A 25,169-nucleotide genomic window follows, 5' to 3' on the forward strand; every position below is an offset into this window, starting at 1 on the left:
TACACCTCATGTTTTACACACAAAAAACGATCCCAGAAACTGCAAACTAAACCCAAAGGACGCAGAAGAAATAATATAGAGTGGAAATTTAAAAATAGAGAACAGAAAACTGGGAATTCCCTGGCGGTCCAGTGGTTAGGACTCTGCGCTTCCACTACACGGGGCACAGGTTCAGTCCCTGGTCGGGGAACTAAGATCCCATGTGCTGTGCAGCACGGCAGCTCCTCCCCCCCACCTAAAAAAAGAAAGAATAAAGAAAAACAGAAACTGTCAACAAAACCAAAAGTTGATTCTTTGAAGAGATAACAAAATTGACAAAACTCTAGCTAAACTGACTAAGGAAAAAAAAAAAAGACATTGAAAGAAGGTAAAGCAGACCTAAACAGATGGAAAAACACCCTGTGTTCATGGACTGTTAGACTAAATATAATTATGACGATGGTGCTCCCCAAAGTGAATCACAAAATCAAGGCAATCCCTAACAAAATCCTAGAAGGCTTTCTGCAGCTATGGACAAGCTAATCCTAAAATTCATATGGAACTGCAAGGGACCCAGAAGAGCAAGAACAAAGTTGGTAAACCCATACTTCCCAAGCGACAGTATTCAAGATCATGTGGCACTGGCATAAGGACAGACATATGAACCAATGTACTAGAACTAAGAGTCCAGAAACGAGTCCTGACATTTATGGTCAATTGATTTACAACAGAGGTGTCCAGACAAGCCAGTGGGGGAAAGAACAGCCTTTCAACCAGTGGTTCTAGGACAACTAGATCTCCACGTGCAAAGAATAAACTTGGACCCCCTACCTCACACCATGCAAAAATTTAAGTCAAAATGGATCACAGCCCAAAATATAAGAGTTAAAACTATAAAACTCAGAGGAAAACACGGTGGTAACTTCCTAACAATGGATTTGGCAATGGACTGTTAGATATGACACCAAAAACACAAAGAAGAAAATAGATAAACTGTACTTCATCAAAATTAGAAACACTTGGCGCTTCAAAGAACACTATCAAGAAAGTGAAAGGACAACCTACAGAATGGGAAAAAATATTTCCTAATCATATATCGATAAGGGATTTGTATCTACAATCTTCAATATACAAAAAATGTTTACAACTTACCACCGAAACAATCCAACTGAAATGGGCAAAGGATTTCTAGAGACATTTCTGTAAAGAAGATACACAAATAGCCAATAAGCACGTAAAAAATGCTCAACATCATTAGTCATTAGGGGAAATCCAAATCAAAAGCACAATGAGATACCACACCACATCCAACAGAATGGCTATAATCTAAAAGACAGTTAATAACAAGTGTTGGCAAGAATGTGGAGAAACTGGAATCCTCATACACTGCTGATAGGAATGTAAAATGCTAAAGCTGCTATGGAAAACAGTTTGGCAGTTCCTTACCACAGAGTTAACACATGCCCAGCAAATCTACTCCTAGGTACACACCCAAGAGAAATGAAAACGTATGTGTATACAAACACTGTTGATGAATGTTCATAGCAGTATTAGTCACCATAGCCAAAAAAAGGAAGCAACTGATAAATGTATAAATAAAACACAGTATATTCATACAATGGAATATCATTCACCCACATAAAGGAATAAAATACCCCCCCCCCAGCAGGAAAAAAAAAAAAAAAAAAGTTTATGCAGGCATATCCCAAAAGTGTCTAAACAAAATAATCAAAAAGCATACTGGTGCTTAACATCAACAGTCATCAGGAAAATGCAAATTAAACCACAATAAGACACACTACACACCTACCAGAATGGCTAAAAAGAAAAAGACAAACCAGTATCAAGTGTTAGCAAGGATTTAGAGCAACTGGCGCTTCCTTACACTTGTACTTTGGTACAACCACCTTGGATACGTATGCACATTCCTTGACTCAACACCCCCACTCCTAGGCATAAACCCACAGAAACATGCACCTATGTTCACCAAAAGACATATATAAGAATGTCCACATCACCTTATCTGAATACCCCAAAACTTGAAACAACTCAAACGTCCATGCATAGTACAATTAATAATGAAACTGTGCTATATCCAGACAATGGAATATTATACAGTAATGAGAATGAACAAACTACCACAGTACACAGCAACGTAGATGAATCCTAGAGACAAAATGTTGATCAAAAGAAGGCAAACATGAGTACACACTGCATGATATCCTTTATACAAAGTTCAGAATCAGGCAAAATGAATCAAGGTAACAGAAGTCAGGATAGCAGTGACCTCTGGGCAAGTACACGGCAGACTGCAAGGAGCCCAGGGGGGCTTCTGTGGTTCTGGTAATGTTCCCTGCTTGATCTAAGGTCTAGAGACATATATGACACTAGACACATAATGTGTGCATGTTTCTGTATGTATGTCATATATTAATACAATTTCCAAAAAAATAGTCTTCATGCTTTGGTTACATGACTTATTGCTATTGAATCTGGTAAAGATATGGTGACAGATACTACAGAACCATAAAGACAGATTCGAGCAGACCATTTCTAAAAGAGAAGGAAACAGAAGGGCAGACTGAGCCAGAGGTGGGGGAACTCCTGACCATTCACTGGCCCATATGACAACTGGCATTGTGTTTCACCCTAGTGTTCAAGGAGTTCACAGAACACAGGCAAACAGCAAGGATGAGGAAGTAACCAAGACTCTCTAAGCCTAAATGCCAGCCTTGGAATCTGATGGAGAGGAGAGGACCTAGACTCCAAGGAGAGAAATCATCTTAACAACCAGCTTAGCAAACAATTTTCAAACTACACAGGACAGAGAGCTCTCTGGCCTTTCTTAGGCTAGCACTTATTAGGACGCTACTGGGTGTCAGTCCCTCTATCAACAGTATCAAGAATCTATATACCTCCTGCCCATATGAACTGTACTTCATGTCACTGAACAGTTCTTCTTTGTATAAGTATTCCAGCTAACGAATAAAGACTTCCATTTTGCAACCCCTAATGAGTTAACGATTCTGAGCAATGAATATCGATGACCGTTAATATCACAAAGCAAGATTTACAGTGCCTGATAAAAAACTTAATACCAGTTACGACATATTCTTGCTAAAATTTTTTAAAAGACAAACCTATTATACATCTGATGGAGCCCCCAGCCCAGAGCTAACGGAAAGATAATGTGAGCCACGTACGTAATTTTTAATTTTCTAGTAACCACATTTAAAAAAGGAATTAGGCGGACTTTCCTGGTGGTCCAGTGGTTAAGACTCCGCCTTCTAATGCAGGGGGCACGCGTGTGATCCCTACTTGGGAAACTATGATCCCACGTGCCATGCCGTGTTGCAGAAAAAAAAAAAAGAAAAATTAGAAACACAAATTACTTTTAATAAATGTTATTTAACCTAATACATCCAAAATATATATTTCAACATGCAAACAGTATTTTTTAAAGTATTAACATGATACTTCACATTCCCTCTTTCACACTAAGTCTTGCAAATTCTGCATGTATTCTGCACTTACAGCACATCTCAATTCACACTAACCACATCTGGACTGCTGAAGAGCCACATGTAGGAGTGGATATCATACTGGAAAGCAGCAGCTCTAGATCTTAAATAAAAATGGCAGGGAGTAGAGGACAAAGGAACATGTTAAACAACATGGTAAGAATGTCATCAGCGAAATCAAGGTTATGGGAAACTTTGGGACACATAAACCATTATCTTCAAAACTTAATTACGGGGACTTCCCTAGTGGCTCAGTGGTTAAGAATCCACCTGCCAATGCAGGGGACACAGGTTCGAGCCCTGGTCCGGGAAGATCCCACATGCCGCGGAGCAACCGAGCCCTCGCACCACAACTACTGAGCCTGTGCTCTAGAGCCTGCAAGCCACAACTACTAAAGCCCACGCACCTAGAGCCCGTGCTCCGCAACAAGAGAAGCCACAGCAATGAGAAGCCCGCGCACCACAAGGAAGAGTAGCCCCCGCTCGCCGCAACTAGAGAAAGCCTGCGCACAGCAACGAAGATCAAACGCAGCCAAAAAAATTAATTAATTTTAAAAACTTAATTGCAGGACTTCCCTGGTGGTCCAGTGCGTAAGACTCAGCACTCCCAATGCAGGGGGCCCAGGTTCGATCCCTGGCCGGGGAACTAGATCCTGTATGCCTCAACTAAAAAGTCCACATGCCACAACGAAGATCCCTCGTGCCACAACTAAGACCTGGTGCAGCCAAATAAATAAATTTTTTTTTTTTTAAAAACTTAATTGCAAGAGAAAAATAAAGACATGGAAATCGATATACTGAGAATTAAGAGATACCTATCAAGGGCAATGAATAGACCATATTTTGAAATGAAATGAAAAATCTGAACAGTGACTGAATATTTATTGACTGAAATATCTATATTAACTGAAATACAGATAAAATATATCTAAGAACTGCTTCAAAATATTTGAGGATGGATTGGGGAGTGGCCATGAGGAGACAACTGTTGATGTCGGGGGACAGGAACATGGGGCTCATTCTACCACCATATCTACACTTCTGAGTAGGTATGAAAAAGTTCCGCAATAAAAATTCTGAAATATCTACATATGCATTTGTCTGTATACGCTCAATAATTATAATACTGGTAGCCTGCCAAAAGAAGAACTGAGTGGTTAGAGGACAAAGAGACAGATGTTTCACTTTATAATTTTATACTTTTTCAATTTTGAACCATGTAACTAACTCATCTACTCAAGATAAATTTAAACACATATGCCTTGACTCAATCCACCACAGGGCCCAAGCCTACTCAGTGGTCTCCCTGCTTCCATCGTCTTTTTAAAATGTGAATCCCTAAAATAATCCCTCGCTGACTGTCTATACCGCTCAGGAGACCATCAACTTGTTACCACAGCGACAAGGCCCTCAATGACCCGACCCCACCTGTCCAGCTTCAGCTCGTGCCCCTTCTGGCCCATAATTCCACCGTGTACCAAAGGCTTCAGTGTCACAACCCATAACCGAGGAAGCTGGGACACCTATAAAACAAACACCACGTGGCTACTGAAAATGTTAGAAGACACAGAAGCACGTGAGATGATCCGTGAAAGAAGAGTGCAGACAGCACGCACTCACTGACTACAGCCGATTTTAAGTACGAACGTGCACACTCAGACAGATCAGAAACAAACAGATGACAAATATCTGGCATTCTTAGGTTTCTAGGTTTCAATTTTCTACATTTTCTAAAATGCCTGATTTCTTTTTGAAATGTACTACTGTACCTTGCACTTCCATTTCATGTCTTATCTCCTTTAGGACCTAGACTAACTTACTTTCCTCAAGCGGCCTTTCCCAACACAAGTCTGCCTGCAGCAATTAGCGCAACAGCACGGGCCTTTTCTTGTTTACTTTGAACTGATTCCATCTCAATTCCCGCTTGGTCATATTTGCTCTATCACACTCTCTAAATTTTGTGAAATCAGAGACCAATCTCATAAACTTGCATATCCTCTTACACAGTATCTAGAATAGCACCTCATAAAGAGAAGGGGCTCAACAGTGCTTAGAGACCGCTTGGAAGGAGCATTTTAAATATACTCTGATCAGAACTTATAAACCTATTAAAAGTGGGATGCAGAAAGCAGTCCAAAAACTTTTCCAAAGTAAAACATCAACTGACAGTGATGTTACAGGGAAAGTGACTTCTGACTTCTTATCTAGGAAGACACCACTTCAAAGGAAATGCCACCTTTGAAGAGTTAAAGGAACCACTTCAGGGACCTCCCTGGTGGTCCACTGGTTAAGACTCCGAGCTCCCGATGCAGGGGGCCCGGGTTCGATCCCTAGTCGGGGAACTAGATCCCGCATGCCGCAACTACAAGAGCCCACATGCCGCAACGAAGATCCCACGTGCTACAACTGAGACCCGGCGCAGCCAAATAAATAAATAAGTATTTAAAAAAAAAAAAAAAAAAAAGAACCACTTCAGCTTTTGTGTTTTAAAATCCAAAACCTCTGAAGACTTTTTTGTTTTTGTTTTGTTTTAATAAATGAAAATACTAGAAGTTAAATAAAAGTGGGACAGTAAGTGGGAGAACTTCTCAACTCTGGAACTCATGCCCTTTGTACCACCCTGCGGTAGGCCAAAATAACTGGGCTCCAATCACCATTCCCTATGTGATTTGCTGAGCAAGCAATGTAAACTGAAACCAAACTGCCCACCTACCGTAAGATAACGGCATCCATCAAACATTCTAAGTCCCATGAAATAGCAAATAACATAAAGTTCCTAAAGGGAAGAGCCCAAAATACGGTTCCCATAAGCTAAATTATTTTCAAAGACAAACTCAGTAAAATGTGGTCAAACATACAAAACCGTTTTGTGATATGGCAGTAAGCGGGGGCTCTGGCCCCCACTGCGGCATGGACCACGTGTGGGATCTCCAGCAACTAAGCTACCCACAGATGTCCTTTTGGGCATCAGGGCTGAGGTACGTTTATTGCCCTTGCTAACCTCTGTTATGACTCCAGAACCTTCCCTGGTTATGATCCAGAACCACATACTACATAGTAAGATCTGAGATGGGCAGCCCTTTCCACAGGATAGCTGTGCTTTTAGTGTGGGTGAAAATCTGCTTCTCAAGATTTATAGCAAATGCTTCTGATTTCTGGATGCAGAACAGACTTTCCACTCCCTTCTCTTATCAAAAGATCAACAAAAGACAAGAACAGGAAAGAGAAACATGCACTCCACCTAGGAAACATTTCAAACCCCTACACGAAACATGAATAGGAAGACGGAGGCTGGAGGAAACCTCGATCACTCCACACAGCAGAGGAAGGGGAAACCTAACAAGGTAGTCACTGCTGAGGATCAGGCTGACTGGCCCCACAGAACCACGGAAAGTCTCTAAAGCCGGAGGTGATGCCTGAAGCTGAAAAGGGATGTGGTGTAAAACTCCAAGTAAGGAATGTTGGACTCTCAACTCTCCGGGCCCCTCCTGCACACTCAGACAAGCACTCTTCTATAGCCACAAGCCACCAGAATGTACCACACTTGGGGAGAGCAGCACAAAGAAAGACAGGAGTAGGCACCTCACTGAGAGCAAGGGAATTAGGCAAAGGCTACCCAGTGAACCCTGGGAAGGCCCTCCCCTTCCCCCTGCCCTTTAACCTAGCTCCAACATCCATCCCAAAAGGCAGAGACTGAAGGCTCCATTTCCAAGGAAACCGAACCAGAGGACAGTAACATTTGGAGGAGAGCCACTAAAAAAAAAAAAAAACATTAGTCATGACCCTCCAGTGAAAGTAACAAGTAAACAAGCCCCCCAATACACTCAGCTTCCCATTTTTAGTACTTTGTTCATAAAGATGAATAAACAGCCAAGGATCACCAGACATTGGAAGAAGGGTTTCCAGCAAGAATGAAAGAGACCAAAAGATACAACAGCAAAGAGGAATGCACAGGAAACAGAAAAAGTGCAGGAAACAAAATTTAATTTTATTTTTTTAATTTTTTAAAAATTTAACTGTAATTTTAAAAATTTAACTGAAATTAAGAGATAAGCAAAGATACTGTATACATAAAACAATAACAGCAGGCATTTAAAAAGGAACAAAGAACAGTAAAGAACATGAAAATATGAAAGAAGTTAAAAATTCAGTAACAAATTGGAAAATTGTCAAACACACTCCCAAAAAGTAGAACAAAAAGATCAAGACATGACGAGGAGAAAAGATGTTTAAAAATTAGAATATTAAGGACAGGAAGTCCAACATTCAAATAAAGGAATTGGGGGGCTTCCCTGGTGGCTCAGTGGTTAAGAATCCGCCTGCCAATGCAGGGGACACGGGTTCAAGCCCTGGTCCAGGAAGATCCCACATACCGCGGAGCAACTATGCCCGTGCGCCACAACTACTGAGCCTGAGCTCTAGAGCCCGCAACCACAACTACTGGGCCCACGTGCCACAACTACTGAAGCCCGTGCGCCTAGAGCCTGTGCTCTGCAACAAGAGAAGCCACCCCAATGAGAAGCCCACGCACGGCAACGAAGAGCAGCCCCCGCTCACCTCAATTAGAGAAAGCCCGCGCACAGCAATGAAGACCCAACGCAGCCAAAAAAATAAATAAATAAAATAAATTTATAAAAAAAAAACAAACAAATAAAGGAATTGGAAAAAGAGAACACAGAGAAAATAGTAGAGAACAAACTATCTCAAATACATAATACAAGAACTCCCTATAAATAAAAGGACATCAATCCCCAGATTTCAGGGCTTAGTACCATGTATGATAAATGAAAAAAGGCTACAGCTAAGGCCTATCATGAAAATTAGGAAAATCAAGGATGCAAGGATCCTAAAAGTTTGATGTGGGAATAATGCTTACTAAGGATTAAGAATCAAACTGGGGAATTCCCTGGCGGTCCAGTGGTTAGGACTCCGCACTCTCACTGCCGAGGGCCCGGGTTCAATTCCTGGCTGAGGAACTAAAATCCCACAAGCCGCGCAGTGTGGCAAAAAAAAAAAAATCAAACTGGACTTCAACAGCAACAACAAAAACTAGAAGATACTGGATCAGTAACTTCAAAATTACTTGCAACCTGGAATGCCAAGTCCAGCCAAACTTATTCTTTAAGTGCAGTGGTAAAATCAAAACATTTTCAGACATGCAAGTTCCAAAAGTCTGCCTCCCAACAAACTACTGGGAAGCTACTGGTGACTGAGTTCCACCACCATGAGTGAGTGAACACACACACAAAGGGGAGCATTAGAGGCAGGGAAGGGGCCAGAATCTCCAGGATGGCAACGTGCACAGGCCCAGAAAACAAGCATCCCGTCTGGGCTGGGGTGCCTGAGGAGCACTGTGAAACCGGCTGCTGAGCTGACAGGGCTGAGTGGTAAAAACTTAAATTGAGAAACATTTTACAGAATGAAAGGTGCGGGAACATTATTCCGAGGTTCGAGGGGAATCAGGCCAATGAAAAATAAAGCAATTACTAACTCAAGGGAAGTAAAAAAGTCTGCCCAAGAAAAGAAATCCAATTGTGGTTTACCATCCAGCTCAGCACGGCACAAAAATGACCTTAACAGACTGACGAAGATTCTGATATAGATTTAACCACAACTGTGAGTTACCTAAGTGAGAGACAGAGTATGAGAGAACTGAAATCGTCATCTACCATTAGTGGAAGCCAACAGATAACGCCTAAAATTGGTGAATGAAGGCATGACAACACAAGCGTGTTATTTAGAAACATGAGGCAGAGGCTAAGAGTGGCTGCTGCCTCTCTTGAAAAGCAGGAGAGGATGGCAGCTTCTTTAGTGCCTTTTAGCAGTATCTGACTTTCTAAACTCTGTGCATGTACGTGCATTATTTTAAGAAACACAAAACAAGGTTAAAGAAAGAGACACGTAGTAGCCACCCTGCTAGAAAAGCACAGAATTTGCCTGGGAAGGCCCTCCTGCTGAAAGGTAACATCTTGCTGGGTCAAAACCCTTAGGTGACCCTGAACATACATTAAACCCCAGGAGCCCCCACTTACTAATCCACAAAACAGGGGATGCATTTCATTACCTCAGCAGTTCTTTTCAGTGTGAAAAAGTGGTGACCTCTTTCTAGGTCAAGGAAAAGAAGAAAAAGTAAATATACAGTCAGATAAATTTCAAGTGTCCACTTTCTGGTTTAATCATCTGGCAACTGGGAAACCCTGACCCAGGAACCATTTCGCCGATTTAGTGGCAACAGATGACACCATGCCTACCCACTGTCCAGGAGGCCCCTCACCTAACGTGCACCTCCATAATAAACACTTAGGATCACGAATCTAAGCCCAGAGTTTCCATGAGCTTAAAGTGACCGCCACAGACACAGCTCAACAGTCTCTGGAGGCAGACCACCTGCATCCATCTTCTCCACCACACGCTCCGTAACCTGGGGCCACACTGTGCCTGTTTTCCTCCTGTGCAAGTGGGGATATAACAGTACCCACCTCAAAAGATCACTGTCAGGCTTTAATGAGTGAATTCACGCAGCTAAGGCACGGCTGGACACAGGTAAGGGCTTAGTAAACAGAAGCTGTCATTGCTGTTGGCTCAGTCAAGCCCTCTATTCAAGGCTGCCTGTGGAATCACAGACATCTGGGGCGATTTGTTCATCAATTATTAATTAAAAACCTACTATGTGCCAGACACCAAACAAGCGCTAATCCTGTAACTGGCTAGGCCAAGTCATTCAATCGCTTCCAAGTCTTGTTTCCCGCATCTGCTAAATAAAAAATAACAGTACCTGCTGCACAGAGCAGAGAAAGCTAAAGGAGAGGACTTACCTAAAGGGCTTGCAGAGCCCAGGGCCCGGAAGTTGCTCAATAAACGATACCATAATCACTACACATCTTCTCTCCTACAAGTGACTTGGGGTTATCTAATTCACCTTTTCTGTTTTTCTGAGCCTAATACACTCCTTGAGTGTTGAAGGTGCTAATAAACAGTCCTTGCGTTGAATTTAGGAGCTTTCCTGCACCTTCCCAGTTTACTTACATCCACACCCCCCAAAACTGCAAGAGAAAATTAAATGTTAAAAGATTGTGCATTACCTGCATAAACATATACTACGTCTACACACTAGGTTATTGCAAAAGGGCCTTATCACACACCTTAGCTTTCTGATCTTTAGAAGTCCCCGCAGTTATTACACATGGAGTAATTTCACAGAAAAACTGCTAGATCATCACTTTTTTCCAAACTGGTCCCTCGTGTCAGCCCGGAGAGCGCACTGTTTCTGCACTTCCCCGGGCACACCGCCTCCCGCCTGCTTCTCCCTTCTGCGGGAAGCTAGTGGCCCATCTCACAAGAGTTTGCTTTCTCTGCTGCTACAAGCAAGGGAAAAACTATCCTTGAGAACGAGCAAAGGGGAGGCCAGGAACATTAACAAAAGCATGGGAACTTTTTACATCCAAAGCCCGCGTGAGCGGTTTGCCTGGAAATCAACCGAAGTCGTGCATTCCTGCTCCTGACAGCCACCGGGGCTGGCAGCATTGTCCGGGGAGAAGCGCGCCGGCCCGGCCAACTTTTCCTTCAAGACCGAGCCATCCTCTTCGGAACAAAGTGAAAGGTCAGCGGGCGCAAGAGCGGCGCCGGGAGCGCACAGCCTCGCCTCGCTCGCGCCGCCAACTTGGCCGGCTGGCCCCACTTTCCCTTTTGTCCTCCGCCCCTTCCGCGGGGCTCCCGGCCGCGGCCCGGGGGCGGGGGGCGCCGGCGGGGCGGGCGGGGCGGGCGGCGGCTCTCCTCGCCCGCGCCCCCGCCTCGCCCGCGCCTCACCCGCGCCCTCACCTCGCCCGCCAGCCCGCACAAAGCGCGCCCCGCACAGCGCGGCCCGGACGCCCGGCCACCTCGGCCCGGCCTCGGCCTGAGGCGCGGCGGCGGCGGCGGCGGCGGGGAGGCGCCGGCCAGCCCGCCCCCCGCCCGCTCGCGCCCCCGCCCGCGCGCCCGCCCCGCCCGGCCCGCCGGCCCGCGCCCGCCCCCGCCCCCACGCCCGCGCCCGTGCCCGCGCCCGCCGCCGGCCCGCTCCTCACCTCAGCATCGGCGGCGGCCATGGCCCGGGCCCGCAGCGTGGCCCCGCCCCTCCCGCGCGCCATCGCCCCGCCCGCGCCTCGCGGCCCAGGGTGGGGCGGGGCCGGTCGCGCGCGTCTGCGCCTGCGCCCGCCCCCGCGCCTGCGCGCTGCAGCCCGAGAGCGGCGTCCGCGGCGCGGGCCTGCCCCGGCCGGAACCGGAGCGCGACGGCCGGCCGCGGGGGTGGGGCCGGGCGCAGCGGGCTTCCGGGGTCGGCGCGGCGCCGGACGTCGTCCTCCCGTAGTCTTCCAGTTTGCACTATATTCTCTCTCTCTGCGTAGGCACTGTAGCGGGCTGGCCGGGGTGGGGAAGGACCCCTGACCTCCAACCCCGGACACACATCGATTTCGTCTCCCTTCACAGAAGGCGGACTTGGACTTGCGTTCTAGGGCGGTGCCCGGGTGGGGCTTGTGCCCGGTTGGGAGGGGTGCCCCAGTTGCGGCTGCATCCGGTTAGGGAGAATGGCCCAGCTCGGGGGTGGGGGTGCTTCGGTTATGAGGTGTGCCTGGCGGGGTCCTGACTGAGAAAGCTGCCCTGAGGCGGGAGGGGGGATGTCCCTTTGGGGAGGGTTGCCTGCGTTGGCGGTGCTCCAGTTGGGGGAGGTGCCCCAGTTAGAGTGACTGCCCCAACGCTGGGGTGCTCTGCTGGGAGCATGTCCGGACTGTCGGGGAGGATGCCCTGATTAGGGAAGTTGCCCCGCTAAGAGGCTGTGCCCTGGCTGGGGACAGTGTCCTGGTTGGGAAGTGTGGGTCGGGTGGGGAATGTCCAAGGCGGAGGATTGTCCCTGTTGGGGTGGGGGGTGGGGGGGGCGATGCGCTCTGGTTAGGGAAGATGCCAGGCTTGCCGGGGGTGGGATGCTCCAGTTAGGAGGTGGCCCCAGTTGGGCAGCCTCTCGGGTCACCCCAACCTCCTGCAAGCCCCCCAGTTATGCACAGGGCGAGACCTTTCCTGCATATCAAGCAGCCTTCACTGAACAGCACCACGTAGACTGGCTTAGGCCGCCCACTCCCCATAGCCAGACGTGTTTCTGCCATCCCCTGGCAGTTGAGAAAAGAAGCATAGACTGAAATTGGGGTTCTCTGGCCAGTCTTCACAACAGGAACTGGGGAGGCCCTGAGTCAAAAGGTAATCTGGGCCTCACTCCTGTGAGGGTTCAATCTCGTGGAACATGAGACTCCAGGAAAATTCCAGTTAGTGCACTGACGGTGCACTCAGCTGCAGAGGAGGCAGTGGATGATCCTAAGTACCAAGGATGCCTTCCCAGGTTTGGGGGGACAGCCTGAGTCAGCTCCTGACAGGCCGGGAACCCCAAGCTCTGTCTGGAGCCTCAGTTCGGGAGGCTCAGGAGCGGTCTTCCTCCACAGCCTGCACAGCTCCACCAGCTTTCACCCGCACCTGCTTCTCTGGCACCATCCTTTCTCTTTCAACTCCTGCCTTGGGCCCTAGTCTGCCCCTTCTCTGAAACACTTTTATCTCAGGTATCTGTGTGGCTCACTTCTTGACAATCCTTGGGTCTTAAATACCACCTCTTCAGGGAAATGTCCCCTTGCCCCTATTTAAAAACAATACTGCACCCCAAAACTTCCTTGCTTTCTTTTACTGCATAGCATCCCGTTGCCCTGTTGTCTGTCTGCCCCACTAGAATGTAAGTCCAAAAGGTAAGGGATTTTTGTTTTGTGTGCCCTAGTACCTAGAACAATGTTTGGCATGCAGGAGACAAAATATTTATTGAAGGAATAGATGTTAAGATGTGAAAAAAAGTCCTTCATTAGGCAAAGACCGACTGTAAATGAATCTGTCAGAAGTAGGTGATGTTCCCATTCTGCACCATCAGCCCGACCCACCCTATGCTGGTATTATCGCCGACCAATGATGTTAGGTGCTCTTCTCGGCACATAACGTGTTACGTGTTGACTCAGTGACCATCAGGTCAGTCCTGGGAGGTGGACGTCGTTTTCATCCACATTCTGTAAGTAAGCAAACCAAAGCAGGGGAGTGCCTTCAAGGCCACACAACTGTCGGGAGGCAGAGATGGGATTTGAAACAGGCAGAGTCTCAACCATGAGGCTACAGCTTCTAGTAGATGTTTCACAGGTTATCCTGCTTGTGGCATGCTTTGTGTTTTTGTCCAATATTCATCCTCTCCTTGTCCCACAAATGGTAAAGTTTTAGGGTACATGGCTGCCTGTACATTTCCAACTGTAAAGGGTGGCCAGTGGGATGTGTGCAAAAGTGATACAATTTACTTCTCAGCCTGTCCCCAAAAAAGTTGGAGGTTCAAGACCAGTAACCTGGGTGATGGTGAAAATTGCAACAGCCATCCTGGACCCAGGGGTGGAAACCTCGAATTGACTTGAGAATTACAGCTATGCCACCTCTGGACTGTTAAATGTACAAGAAATAAACTATCATGTGGGACAGGGCGCTCGAGCCGTCTCCTCATAGTCCTATGAACTCATTATAGATTAAGGTAACTGACACACGTAGCCAGGGTCCACCCTTCACCATACGACAGGGCTGGAATTTGAACCCGGAATTTGAACCCGAAGTCTTATCTTAACGCCACCTCCAAGGTTTCCCAAAGCACGCCAGGATCCCGGCCCCGCAGGGCGTTTACGGGCCCTCTGGAACGTCTGCAGAATGCCTCTTCGGGAAACGCTGCTTTCCCGTACCCTTTTTATTTGCTCCCGGGTTCCTTGTGTCCTAGACAACAGTCCTTTGAATTGTAGACCTCGGGAGCGGCTTGTGTGTTCGCACTTGGGTGGGAATCAAGAAGCAGCATCCCTCAGAGCCAGACGTGGCAGTGGTGACGGCAGGGGCAGGAGACTTGAGGCCAAGGGTAAAGGACCTGGGGAAGCCTGCTCCCTCACCCCGACCGGATTTCGTCTGGCACACGAAGTCTAAACTGGCCTGGAGTGGTGGGTGCCAGACGGCTAGCCCAAGGTGTGTGCTAACAAAATGGAACAGCGGTGGTCTTCTCCCGTCACAAGGCCACTTAAGTTGATGCTGAGGCTCCAGACACGCAAGCCCGCCTCCGAGGGCAAATCCTGAAGCAGAACCGGCAGGCCAAGCGCCTACCCCGGCCCTGGTTAACCGCCACGGGCGGTTCCCAAAGCTGGTTCTGCTCCCTGCCCGGATCACTCCCCCACCCACCTTCCGGCCCAAGACGCCCGGAAGGAGGAGGGACCCAGAGCGGAAGTGGGGGGGGGGGGGCGGAAAACGCCGACAAGGGGCGGGGCCGGTGAGGGGCGTGCCCCCCAGGGAGAGGCGGGGCTGAACGGGGCGTGCTCCGCAGGGGGCGTATCCTGCATGGATGGGCTAGGCTAAGAGGGGCGTGTCCCACGGGGAGAGGAGGGAGTGTGCCCTATAGGGAGGGGCGAGCCCCGCAGGGAGGGGAGGGGCTGAGGAGAAGCCCGGGGGCTGGGCACACCCACTACCGGAACACGCGCACACACCGGCAGAGGAGGGCGCCCCACAGGTCACTGTGCCCAGCTCTACAAATGAAGCGTTTTATTTACACCAAGTCTCTCTAGGCCCCAACCCCCGGGGAGAGGCCGACTACAGGGGGGCTGCAGAGGCTGGTCAGGGCAGAGGCTGGTCCGGAGGCAGAGGCCGCAAGGAACGGCGGGCAGCGGCGGGTCCTGAGTGGGCCGGGCCAGGCCGGGAGCGAAGGCACGAGGCCCTGGGAGCCTAGTCCCAGGGCATAGGTCCGTCCGTCCGGAGAAGGCAACATGGGGTCAGCTCCCTGGGGTCAGGCCAGGGTCCACACCACCACAGCTCTGCTCATAGGATGGCGGGGCCTCTGCAGGGAGAAAGCCAGGTCTGCATGGGGCCCGTGTCTCCCCCTCCCTGCCAGGCCCCAGGCCCCCACTCACCATAGGGGTAGCCCCACGAGCTATACTCAGGGGGGAGGATCAAGGTACTGGTCGTGGGCACCGGCCCTCCAGAACCCTCTGCAAAGTAGGGCACGGTGGCACCTGTGGAGATGCACAAGGGAGGGGGCAACGGGTGGGGGGCAGGGCTGCCATCCTGAGGATGGGGTTCAGGGGCGCCAGGCACAGAGCCGAGGGCTGCAGGCGGCTGCTGCTGCTGTGAGTGGCTCTTGGTGGAGAGGGAGACAGGGTCCGAGAAGAAGTGGGGGCCACCAGCCACAGCCTCCGCCTCCTCCTGGGGTGGCGCTGAGGGCACCACCAGGCCTTGGCCTGGCTGGGGGCTCAGTGGGACATGGTTCACAGCGATGTTGCCGATGAAGACCGGGAGGGTCACGATGGCTTCCGGCGTCTTCAGGGAGACCTGGGGAGGTTGTGCGAGTGAGGAGCCAGGCCACCGGCCCCTCCTCCCACCCCACCCCTGTATCCCTACCACCTGCAGGTAGTAATCCACGTGGATGAGGCTGCAGCCCGGCAGGGCAGACTGGGGCAGGGCAGGCACCAGGATCTGCTCTTGCCACTGAGCCCGCCTCCAGGCCTTGACGCCGGCCCCCTCCACCTCGGCGATGGTCCGCACGTCATAAATCCAGCGCTTGGCCTTGTAGGACACTTTCTGGGGAAGGGCCAGCCTGTGAGCCTGGGCAGGCCAGCCACCTACCCCTCCTCTGCCCCATGGGGACAGGGCCCAGCAGGCGAGGGGACTCTGACCTGCAGCAGACTGGCCACCACAGGGCTGGTGTCCTTGCCTGACTGGTTCTCAATGTCAGCCTGCAGCCGCAGCACCTGCCCCACCACGTAGCCTCGGAGGTCGGTGCTGGCGGTGAGGACTACGCTGCCTGTCTTCACCAGCTTGTAGGAGAACTTCTTGGTGGTGGAGGCCACATTGGGTTGCTTGGGAGGAGAACAGGGAGGGGGTTTGGTAAGTGTGGGCAGGCGGGATCCTCGGGGTCAGCTCAGGACAGAGAGGCCGCTGCTCTTCCAGACCCTGGCCGCCTCACCTGTGCTGGGGACAGGGTGTCAGGCAAGGGTGGGGTGGGCCGGGCCCACCCAGGAGGCCACTGCCCCAGGCTCACCTCGATGTCTGGGATGCTATTCAGGTTCAGGGGGCTCAAGATGTAGAACACGCGGCTGCACTGGTGATCCTTGGAAAAACGTGGTGTGTCGATGGTGGCCCGTACCTGGTGCACAATCTTCCCAAAAGGGCCCTCAAAGGACGTGGGAGCTGTGGCTGGAGAGAAAGCAGGAACTGGCACCCGACTGCCCCCCATCCCACCTCCCACCCACCCTCGCCAACTGTCACCACCTGGCCTGGCCAGGCTGGGCTCTCACCAGGAAGCAGGAACTGGAAGGGGAAGCTGTGCTCTCCAGCAGGCAGGCTCCCTGCAGAGACAGAAGGGAGGTAGGGGAGAGGGGACAAGGTGACCTCACAAGGCCCAGGACAGAAGCAGGCCCTGCAGCCAACCAGCTCACACTGCATCTGGCTGCTGGGCTCCCAGCCTCTGTCTCCAGCACCTCAGCAGCACAGGGCTGTGGCCTGGGCACAGGATGGGGGATGAGAGCTTGGCTTGAACAGGAGAGGGGGCAGAGCTGTTCCGGGGGCCGGAGCCCATCCAAATCCAGAAGTTGGCCCTCTTCAGCCAACCAGCCCCCATCAGGCAATGCCCTGTGCCTGCCAGGGAGAGAAATCCAGCAAGGTGCACAGTCCTGGGAGAGGGTGGGCTAGCACGGGGATGCCAGAGGCGGATGGGGAAGTCAGGTGGACAGACAGACCCCACTCTCAGTGGGATGAGGTGAGGGACGGGTTCCCAGACTCACCCTTGTCGGCCAGGGACAGAGCGCTGTTGAAGTAGCCTTCCTCCACCACCCACGCTGTGTCATTGGCCTTGTTGGAGACCTTGCAGGACCCCGTGCAGGTCACCCGGATAGCTGCAAGGGGGGGACAGCATGAGCCCCAACCAGGCTGGCCTGGGCCCCTCCCTAGCCACAGCACAGGGATTCAGGCAGGACCGGCAGCACACAGGACCGCCCAGCTAGGCCCTGGGAAGGCCAGCACATGGCCTGCTACCCTCCAGAGGACACCTCCTGTCCGTGCCACATCTTCAGGTGCTCTCAGCGAGCCAGGGTGGCGAGGCACAGAGTTCCACCTGTCATGCTGTCCAGAACGTGAAGGCCCCGATGGTCACCCAGAGGACCCCTGGGCAAACCCCCATCCCCAGCCCCCACCCAACCAAACCTGTGAAAACCCAGCTCCCTACAAGGGATGCTTGGGAAACCCTAGGTGAACAGAGGCCTTTGGGGCAGCTGACCTCCGACCCCACCTTCCTGCTGCCTCTCAGGCAAGTCAGTTAGGCTGGGAGGCACCCCTTCAGGCTCCAGGAAGCTACCTATTAGCCCTCGTGCTGCAGGAATGTGGTCAGACCCGCCTGAGCAGATAAGGAACCCAACAGTCTGGCACACCAGAGGGTGGGGACACCTTAGCTTCCTGGGCCAGTACTGCCCAGGAGCGCTGATTTCTGCATCGAGATGGCTTGGTCCTCCCCCCACTCCCCAGGGGAAGCACGCACACCAGGAACCAGGCAGCAGGGTTGCTGCCGCCTTCCGTCCTGTGATCAGGAACTCAAATTCCTCCGTCCAGAGCCCACTGTGGTCAGAAGGCCATGGCTGGACCAGGCCCAGCAGAGGCTGGTCACCAGAGGGGACACCACGGCTGGAGACCCAAACAGGGCAGGGGGTGGGAGCTCGGTGACAGGTAGCCCTGTGGCTCCCTCCATTCCTTCCTCTCCCTGCAGGGCTGAGTCAAGGCCAAAGACTTTAGCCTGCCTGCCCAGTTGCCCATCCTCCCCTGACCTGATGGACCGGTGAAGGGAAGGTAACTCGGAATTTGACACCCTCCTGACAGAGCCATCAGGCAGGAAGAATGCAGTGTCTCAAGTGCCCAGGGCTGGGGGCAGCCACACCAGGTCTGTCTGTGGTCTCCCCACGCAGGCCCCACCTTGCTGATGCAGGCCTCCTGTTGGTCCCACAGTGCACTGGGCTGCCCTCCACGAACCCGTGACTCGGCCTCCGCCCCATCGGCACTGCCAGTGACCGGCCCTCAGCCTCCGTGCCAGCCCAGCCTCACCACCCGGACCTCGGCCCTAATTTCTAATCCACGCTCCACCCGTCATCCCCTCCTAGGGCCAGACCTGGAACAGTTCCCACCCTGGAGGTTTGGGACACCAGCAGTGCTCCTACAGACCAACACATCGCAAGAGAGGCACGGCATGGAACGAGCAGAGAAGGGGTAGCCTGACTGTAAAGTAACTAGAAGACGTCCTGGTGGATTGCAGGCGTCACACTGCTGGAAACATTCCTCGTGGAGAGGGTGCGTCCCCCCTTGAATCCGGCTGCCCTGGGAATGCTGGGAACAACGGAGTGTGCTGGAAGGGGTGCAATGGTCCCCAGACTGGCCCAGTGACCGCTGAGCACTGTCAAGTGACCCCAGTGGATGGGACACAGAGCTGAAGAATCACCCTGTCGAGCTCTGCCCAAAATCCTAACCCACAACAGCCCAAGTTATAATAAAATGGTTGCTTTAAACAACTTAGTTTAGGCATGATTTGTTTACTTAGAGGTGACTTTCACACAGCAGCAGATAAAGGAATAGCTGTCTAACCTCACTAGAACTCACGGAAACTCATATGACTTACCATTTAACCCATCAGATTGGCAAACATTAAACATTCTGATACGTGTTGTAGAGAAAGTAGAAGAACAGACACTTGCTTATAGCAATCAACCTGTCGGCTGATACGACGGAGGCCCTGGAGAAGGAGCAGGCAGATCTGCTGTAATTTTACACACGCGTTCCAGGGATCCAGCAGTTCCCCTTAGAATCTCACCCTGTTCACCCTGTTCAACCCTGCTCCTAATAGCGAACAATCTAGGCATAGCCTACGTGTCCAAAAGCAGGGCGGCTGAAACGGGCACACACTCAGCCAGGACCCAGCCACACAATTAAGGTGAACAAGTCAGGGTGGCACCTGGCCCCAGAAAAACAAACCGGCCCTTGGTTGTTCCAGGCAGGCTCGAACTCTGTGAACTTCCCAACGACTGTGCCACGGCCCCCTCTGCACACATGCTGTGAGGCCCCCTTCGGGGACCCTGCCTGGATGAGCAGCCTCCAACCACCGACTGGAAACAAACTCCCATTCCTGTCCAATCTCTCCTCTGCAGGGGAATAATGGAGGTGCAGGGGGAATTGGAGGTTTGGGGCTGCTCCGGTTCTCTAAGGAGAATCATCATGCGGATCCTGTGCCAGAGTGTCTTCTGGAACTTTCCTCTTGAGCCAGCACTCTCACCTGTCCAGCAGCCCTCCTCCTATGTACCACCTGCAGTCTGAACATGAAGACTTCTGCTTGCTCCCCCTCTGGTCCCAAAGGTCTGTCCCAGCCTCCATCAGCTCCCTCAAACCTGGGTCAGCCCAGCCTCTGCCACATCCTTTCACTGCAGCTCTGGCCTGCAAGCCACTTCCCTCTGTCCTGTTTCCAAATCTGTAACACGAGAGGAATGACAACGCCCACCTCCCAGGGTTGCTATGAGGACTGATGGATTGGTCCTTGGGAAGTGGGAATGGCATCTGGCCCACGGTTAGAGCCCAGGGAGCCAGCAGAGCTGGGAGCTGGCTGCTACTGTCGTCCGGGCACCACCCTCCCTCGTCGCCCACCTCGAGAGCAGAACGCAGGGCAGCCCCGCCTGACCGGCAGCCCCGCCTGACCCCCAGCCTCCGGCTGGGCTGGACCCAGTCTCCAGGAAAACAGCTCCTTCTCCAGCTTTCTTCCACATCAGCTCCCAAGGCAGCCGGCGTCCCCAAGGCTGAGTGCAGACCATCACTGACACTCAGTCAAGTGTTTAGAGGCCTGCTGCCCCCCACCCTCCATGTCCTCCTGGGGGCCCCCCTATTGCATCAGTGGCTGGTAACAGGAGCTCAACAAGTGTCTTTTGAGGGAAAGGAAAAACAAGAACCATGGTCTTTCCTCTCTCACACCCCGGCAGGGCCGGAGGCCTACAGAGGCCCCAGCACCAGCATCCCCCCTACCCCTGGGGGGCAGCCTGAAAATAATACCCTCTCTGGCGCGAGGCCAGTGGTTGCTGGACTCTCCAGCCTGTGACCTGACCTGCTCCTCCCCGCCTCAGGGCTCTTACAGTCAGGGACTCCCTCAGCCTCCTGGTGCCCAGCTGTCCATTTACCCACATCCTACCCACCACGTGGAGGCTGCAGGGCTCTAACCAGCCCAGGTTAGTCACACGCAGCTCAGGCCACCCCTTCACTGTGGTCAACAACAGCCTGTTCGCCCTGAGCCCCAGCTACAGGGGGTGACAGGGCAGCGAGCCAGGAGGAGAGCTCTGAGTGGGATCTCTCTGGTGTCTGTCTGTCCTCCAGCCACGGCCCACCCCTCCTTCCTGTGCCCTGCCAGCCGCACTCACCTCTCACTTGTGCCCCAGAGCAGAGCTGCACTGTCCCCCCGGTGTCCCTGCCACAAGCACACCTACCCCCACCCAACCCCAAACTCCAACTGGGGAGACAGGAAAGAGGCGACACGTTACGGAGATGGGCGGTGTCACCGGTCCGGGACGGAGGAGGCAGCTGCCCAGAGAGAACGGCGGCTCTGCATCCTCAGCGGGCACCCCAAGCGCTGAACGGTCAACCACACGGGGGCCTGGAAGGTCAAGGCCCAGAGGGAAGCCCGGCAGCTGTGGTTCTGGCCAAGCACCCCAAGGTAGAGAAGCGCCCCAGGACGGACACACCACACAACCTCACACTCAGAGCCGGGGTCAAGAGAGAGACCCCGCCCAGGCTGCGGTTCGCCCACGGCCCAGAGGGACCAGGTGTGATGTCCCCCGCAGGGCCCGGTTCACACCTCAGGCAGCAGACGAGGCCAGCGCCGGCAGGGAGCCCTAGCTAGGGGCGCCGCAGCAACCGGATCCCCGGTCTCAAAGTCCCAGATGTCTGCGCCAGCAGAGGGACCGGCGAGGAGGGCTCAGGTTCGGCTCCCAGATGCCCGCTACGGCGGGGGCCTACGGCACGCAGCGATTAGCAAGATCCTCCCAGCCCTTAGGGACTAGCCTCGGGCTGGGTGTAAGCAGTGCCCTGCAGCCCCCCCCCCCGGGGACCTGCACACTCGGCGGGGCTGCCTGGGTGTATGGGAGAGAAAGCCCAGCGCGGGCCGGGCTCCAGGTGAGGGCCCAGCAGCTGCGGGGCGCAGCGGACCGGAGACCCGACAGGGAAGGTCAGAGGCGTCGCGGGTCCAGGTCAGAGTGGCCTTCGGCGAAGTAGACAGGCTCGAAGCCCGCGCCCCGAGTCTGGACGGCCCTTGGCGGAGAGGACAGGAAGGGCAGATGCGGAAGGACTGGGCCACCCGGGCCTCCCTGCTCCGCCCCGACCGCCGCCGGCCTCCCACCCCCGCGGTCCGCCGCCCGGCCGGCCGCCCCGCGGCGCTCCCCGCAGCCGGACGCGCGCCCCCGGCCTCGCGGGTCCCGGGCCCAGCGGCCGCGCGCCGCTTCGGAGCCCCGCCCGGCCCGCCGCAGGTGCGGCCCTTCCCGGACCCCGCGCCCACCTCGGAAGGGCAGCGGCGCCGCCAGGCGCACGCGCACGGCCCCCGCCAGCGGCTCCCCCGGGCTGTAGACGACGCGGCCGTGGCTCAGGCGGACCTCGAAGAGCTGCACCCGTCCCATGCCGCGGCCCTGCGGGGCGGCCGCGCGCTGCCACCCCCGCCGCTACCGCCGCCACTGCCGCCGCGCGCCCAGCCCCGCCCTAGCTGCCCCGCCCCCGCCCCCGCCCCCGTCCCCGCCTCGCCCGGCCCCCTGCTCCCCCCGCCCCCCATCCCTCTCCGCTCCTGTCCCCGCCCCCTCCCGCCCCCCTCCGCCCCCCAGCTCCCCACGCTGGCTCCTGCCCGCCCCCCAGCCCCGCCTCGGTCCGTCCCCCCAGGTCGCCCTTCCCCGCCCCGCCCCGGCCCGCAGGGTGGAGCGCGGGCTCAGCCCGCGGGAACCCGGCGCACCTGCGCCCCCTGCTGCCTCACCTGTGGCGGGGGCGGGCCGGGCCGACGCCCCCTCCCAGGCTCCGCCCCGGGGTCGCCAATGTGCCGCGTCTCCACACTGAGGGAAGTCTCCAGGCTGGGCCTGTGTCGGGGCGGGGAGCGCTTGGCCTGCGGCAGCGGGAGGGACAGGTGAGGGGTGGGGCTCGATACCCAGGGGCGGATTCGAGGGCAAATCCGGGAGTCTAGGAGAGAGAAGGCCGTGCTTGGCTTAGAGAAGGTGCTGGGCGCCTACTGGCAAGTTAAATGTGGGGTTGCTTGAAGGAGGGCGTCAAGGTGAGGCCAGGTTTTTGTCCAGAACAGCTGGGCGAATGGGGTGGCATTTTTTTGATGGAGACGACCGGCCTAGATACAAGTTGTTTGGGGGGGTGGGGAAGGGGAGAAATGGTGACTGGCAGAGTCAGAGGTGCCTATTAGGCACCCAAGTGAACTGGCACTTCTAGGCATGAGTCTGCGGGAGACAAAGGACGAACGATTTGTTAGACCCTTGTTTGTAGATGGTGACTCTATTCAGGACGCTGATGACATCAGAAGTCGGGGTGAAAGCCACAGAAACCTAATCTAGCCCTCCGGCAAAAGGAGAGGGGCCTTACAGACTGAGGGGTCCACTGGGCCAGGCTGAGGAAAGGGAGCAGCCAGGGAGGCCCTGAGGGCCAGGGGTATGCAGCAGGCGCCAGGTCCGCCTGGTTTACCCGGGATTCTGATGCTTCAGGAGGGAGGGTCTGACTGGCCAGCTTGACACTTTCCCGTCAGGACTGTGCAAACTCCCTGAACAAGGAGTTTGGGGTACCCATGGGATGGGGGAGGATGGTGGGCAGCCCCAAAAAAACAAGCGTCCATGGCAGAAATCAAAAAGGAAGTGTTGGGCTTCCCTGGTGGCTCAGTGGTTCAGAGTCTGCCTGCCAAGGCAGGGGACACAGGTTCGATCCCTGGTCTGGGAAGATCTCACATGCCCTGGAGCAATTAAGCCCGAGCACCACAGCTGCTGAGCCTGCGCTCTGGAGCCCGCAAGCCACAACTACTGAGCCCACGTGCCACAGCTGCTGAGGTCCATGCGCCTAGAGCCTGTGCTCTGCAACAGGAGAGGCCACCACAGTGAGAAGCCCGCGCACTGCAGCGAAGAGTGGCCCCCGCTCGACGCAATTGGAGGAAGTCCCGCACGCAGCAACAAAGACCCAATATAGCCAAAAATAAATGGATAACTAAATAAATTTATAAAAAAAAAAAAAAAAAAGGAAGTGTTTGCAGAGGCAGGGAGAGACGCTGTGTTGGCTGCTGCTGAGATGGAGGAGATGGGGGCAGAAAATGGGTGACCTTACCCCAGGTCACACCTGTTTCCCACAGTCGCACCCTATAGGGCTCTGCACATCCTTTCCTCTGACCCCCTCTCCCACCCATCCCCCTGGTCTAGAAGCTCTGCTGCTGTGCTCTCATGTCCACCATCATCACCACCCTGACTTCGCTTTTCTCTAAACATTCCTTTCCTCATGCTCTCATGGAGCCCAGGCTTCCCCTGGAGGCTCTAAAGTGTTAATGTTTATTTTCGTACAACCCCTGTACCACTGGGCCTGCAGGTAGGGTGGATGCTCTCCTGACTCCTTATGACCACTTCCAGGCCATTTTCCCCTTTGCCCTAATAGCTGCCAGCCTTAACTCTCATCTTCTCTGGATAAGAATTCATTCCCCCCTCCACTCTTGCTGTTACCTTCAAAGCTGAGGCCCGCCCCCCCTATTCTTTGGTGATTTCAGCTCCTGACTCACTCACTGTCATTCTCTCCAGTACCACTTGTGCAGGAATTCTGACTTCAGAATCCACATAGGTTTCCTTCCAACCTCAACCTCCTGGCCTCTATCTTAACATGAACCCAGGATTTGTTTTAATCAGCTATGGTAAGGTGACAGACACAAAGCCAACTGCCTTGAAAGAAGAGTTTAGAACTTACAGTTCCCAAGTGGGGCATGCCACACCATGCAGGGCCACATGGGGAACACCAGTGTCATCAGGAGCAGGAGGGAGAGGAGAGCTCAGCCAGAGCCTTTACTGTGTTTTCAGTGGGAAGGAGGCAGGGTACGCAAGTTTGAGCAAGTTCAGGATTGGATAGTTTGAATAATTTCAGTGGTCTCTAGTCGTCCAGTACCTGGCCCTGGGTGATTTAGGCAGGGAAATACTGGCCTGGTGTGCTGGTTACAGGAGGTGGTTGGGGTGTGGGCTCTGGATCGGTTGGTTTGCATGTGAAAGGTGTGTTGGCGGGTGAGTTGTTTGCTGTCTCTAGGAATTAGCCAGCCTGGCAAGGGCAGTCTCTCCCCAGCCAGCAAGGCCCTCAAGATGTCAAAGCATCAAAGATCTAGAAAATAAAAAACATGATCAAAGCAGTGCTCATTCCCTTGACTCCTGTCCTCTGAGAACCTTCCCCAGCTGGCTTCAGCAGCCCCTCCTGTGGCTTTAGGTTTGTCTGAACAACGTCACCCAACAACTTCTCTCACCCCTTTCCACTCATGCTGTTACTCCCATCAGCAGGTGGGTTCTACCCCTCCCACTGAATGGGGCTGGCCCCTTGACTTGCTTGAAC

The 25,169-nt window shown here is 53.4% G+C and overlaps 2 protein-coding genes across 7 annotated transcripts in view; both read right to left on the reverse strand.

Moving 5' to 3' along the window:
* EHMT1 (euchromatic histone lysine methyltransferase 1) overlaps positions 1-11,632 on the reverse strand; it is a 153,142-nt gene extending 141,510 nt beyond the window's left edge. For 3 of the 5 annotated variants that reach the window (XM_068552302.1, XM_068552305.1, XM_068552303.1), the window contains exon 1: positions 11,561-11,632. In XM_068552302.1, coding sequence (XP_068408403.1) covers positions 11,561-11,623 — 63 coding nt within the window. In that variant the 5' untranslated portion in view covers positions 11,624-11,632. Of the gene's footprint in view, positions 1-1,131; positions 1,153-11,560 lie in introns of those variants that run through there. The other 2 variants (XM_068552306.1, XM_068552307.1) reach the window with 2 other exon arrangements.
* A 3,460-nt stretch (positions 11,633-15,092) lies between these two features.
* Positions 15,093-22,298, reverse strand: ARRDC1 (arrestin domain containing 1). 2 transcript variants are annotated; one of them, XM_068552599.1, is made up of 8 exons: positions 22,123-22,298; positions 17,342-17,452; positions 16,856-16,906; positions 16,600-16,754; positions 16,235-16,417; positions 15,963-16,139; positions 15,473-15,890; positions 15,093-15,399 (listed from the first exon to the last, which is right to left on the reverse strand). In XM_068552599.1, exons 1-8 carry the CDS (start codon positions 22,238-22,240, stop codon positions 15,335-15,337), a joined length of 1,278 nt encoding a protein of 425 aa, XP_068408700.1. In that variant the 5' UTR covers positions 22,241-22,298; the 3' UTR covers positions 15,093-15,334. The 2 variants fall into 2 exon arrangements, with proteins under 2 accessions (XP_068408700.1, XP_068408699.1); XM_068552598.1 differs by having other exon boundaries at positions 15,093-15,890.
* Positions 22,299-25,169: the final 2,871 nt, after the last annotated feature.

Source organism: Eschrichtius robustus, chromosome 10 (assembly GCF_028021215.1).
Source record: "Eschrichtius robustus isolate mEscRob2 chromosome 10, mEscRob2.pri, whole genome shotgun sequence".
NCBI classification, from domain to species: domain Eukaryota; kingdom Metazoa; phylum Chordata; class Mammalia; order Artiodactyla; family Eschrichtiidae; genus Eschrichtius; species Eschrichtius robustus.

Excerpts from the sequence above, each read along its gene's own strand:
- ARRDC1 (XM_068552598.1), bottom strand. The coding sequence starts at position 22,240 with ATGGGACGGGTGCAGCTCTTCGAGGTCCGCCTGAGCCACGGCCGCGTC. Across the intron at positions 16,907-17,341 it reads TCTGTCCCTGGCCGACAAGG|GGAGCCTGCCTGCTGGAGAG; the intron begins GTGAGTCTGGGA and ends CTGTCTCTGCAG. Across the intron at positions 16,755-16,855 it reads CTTCCAGTTCCTGCTTCCTG|CCACAGCTCCCACGTCCTTT; the intron begins GTGAGAGCCCAG and ends CTTTCTCTCCAG.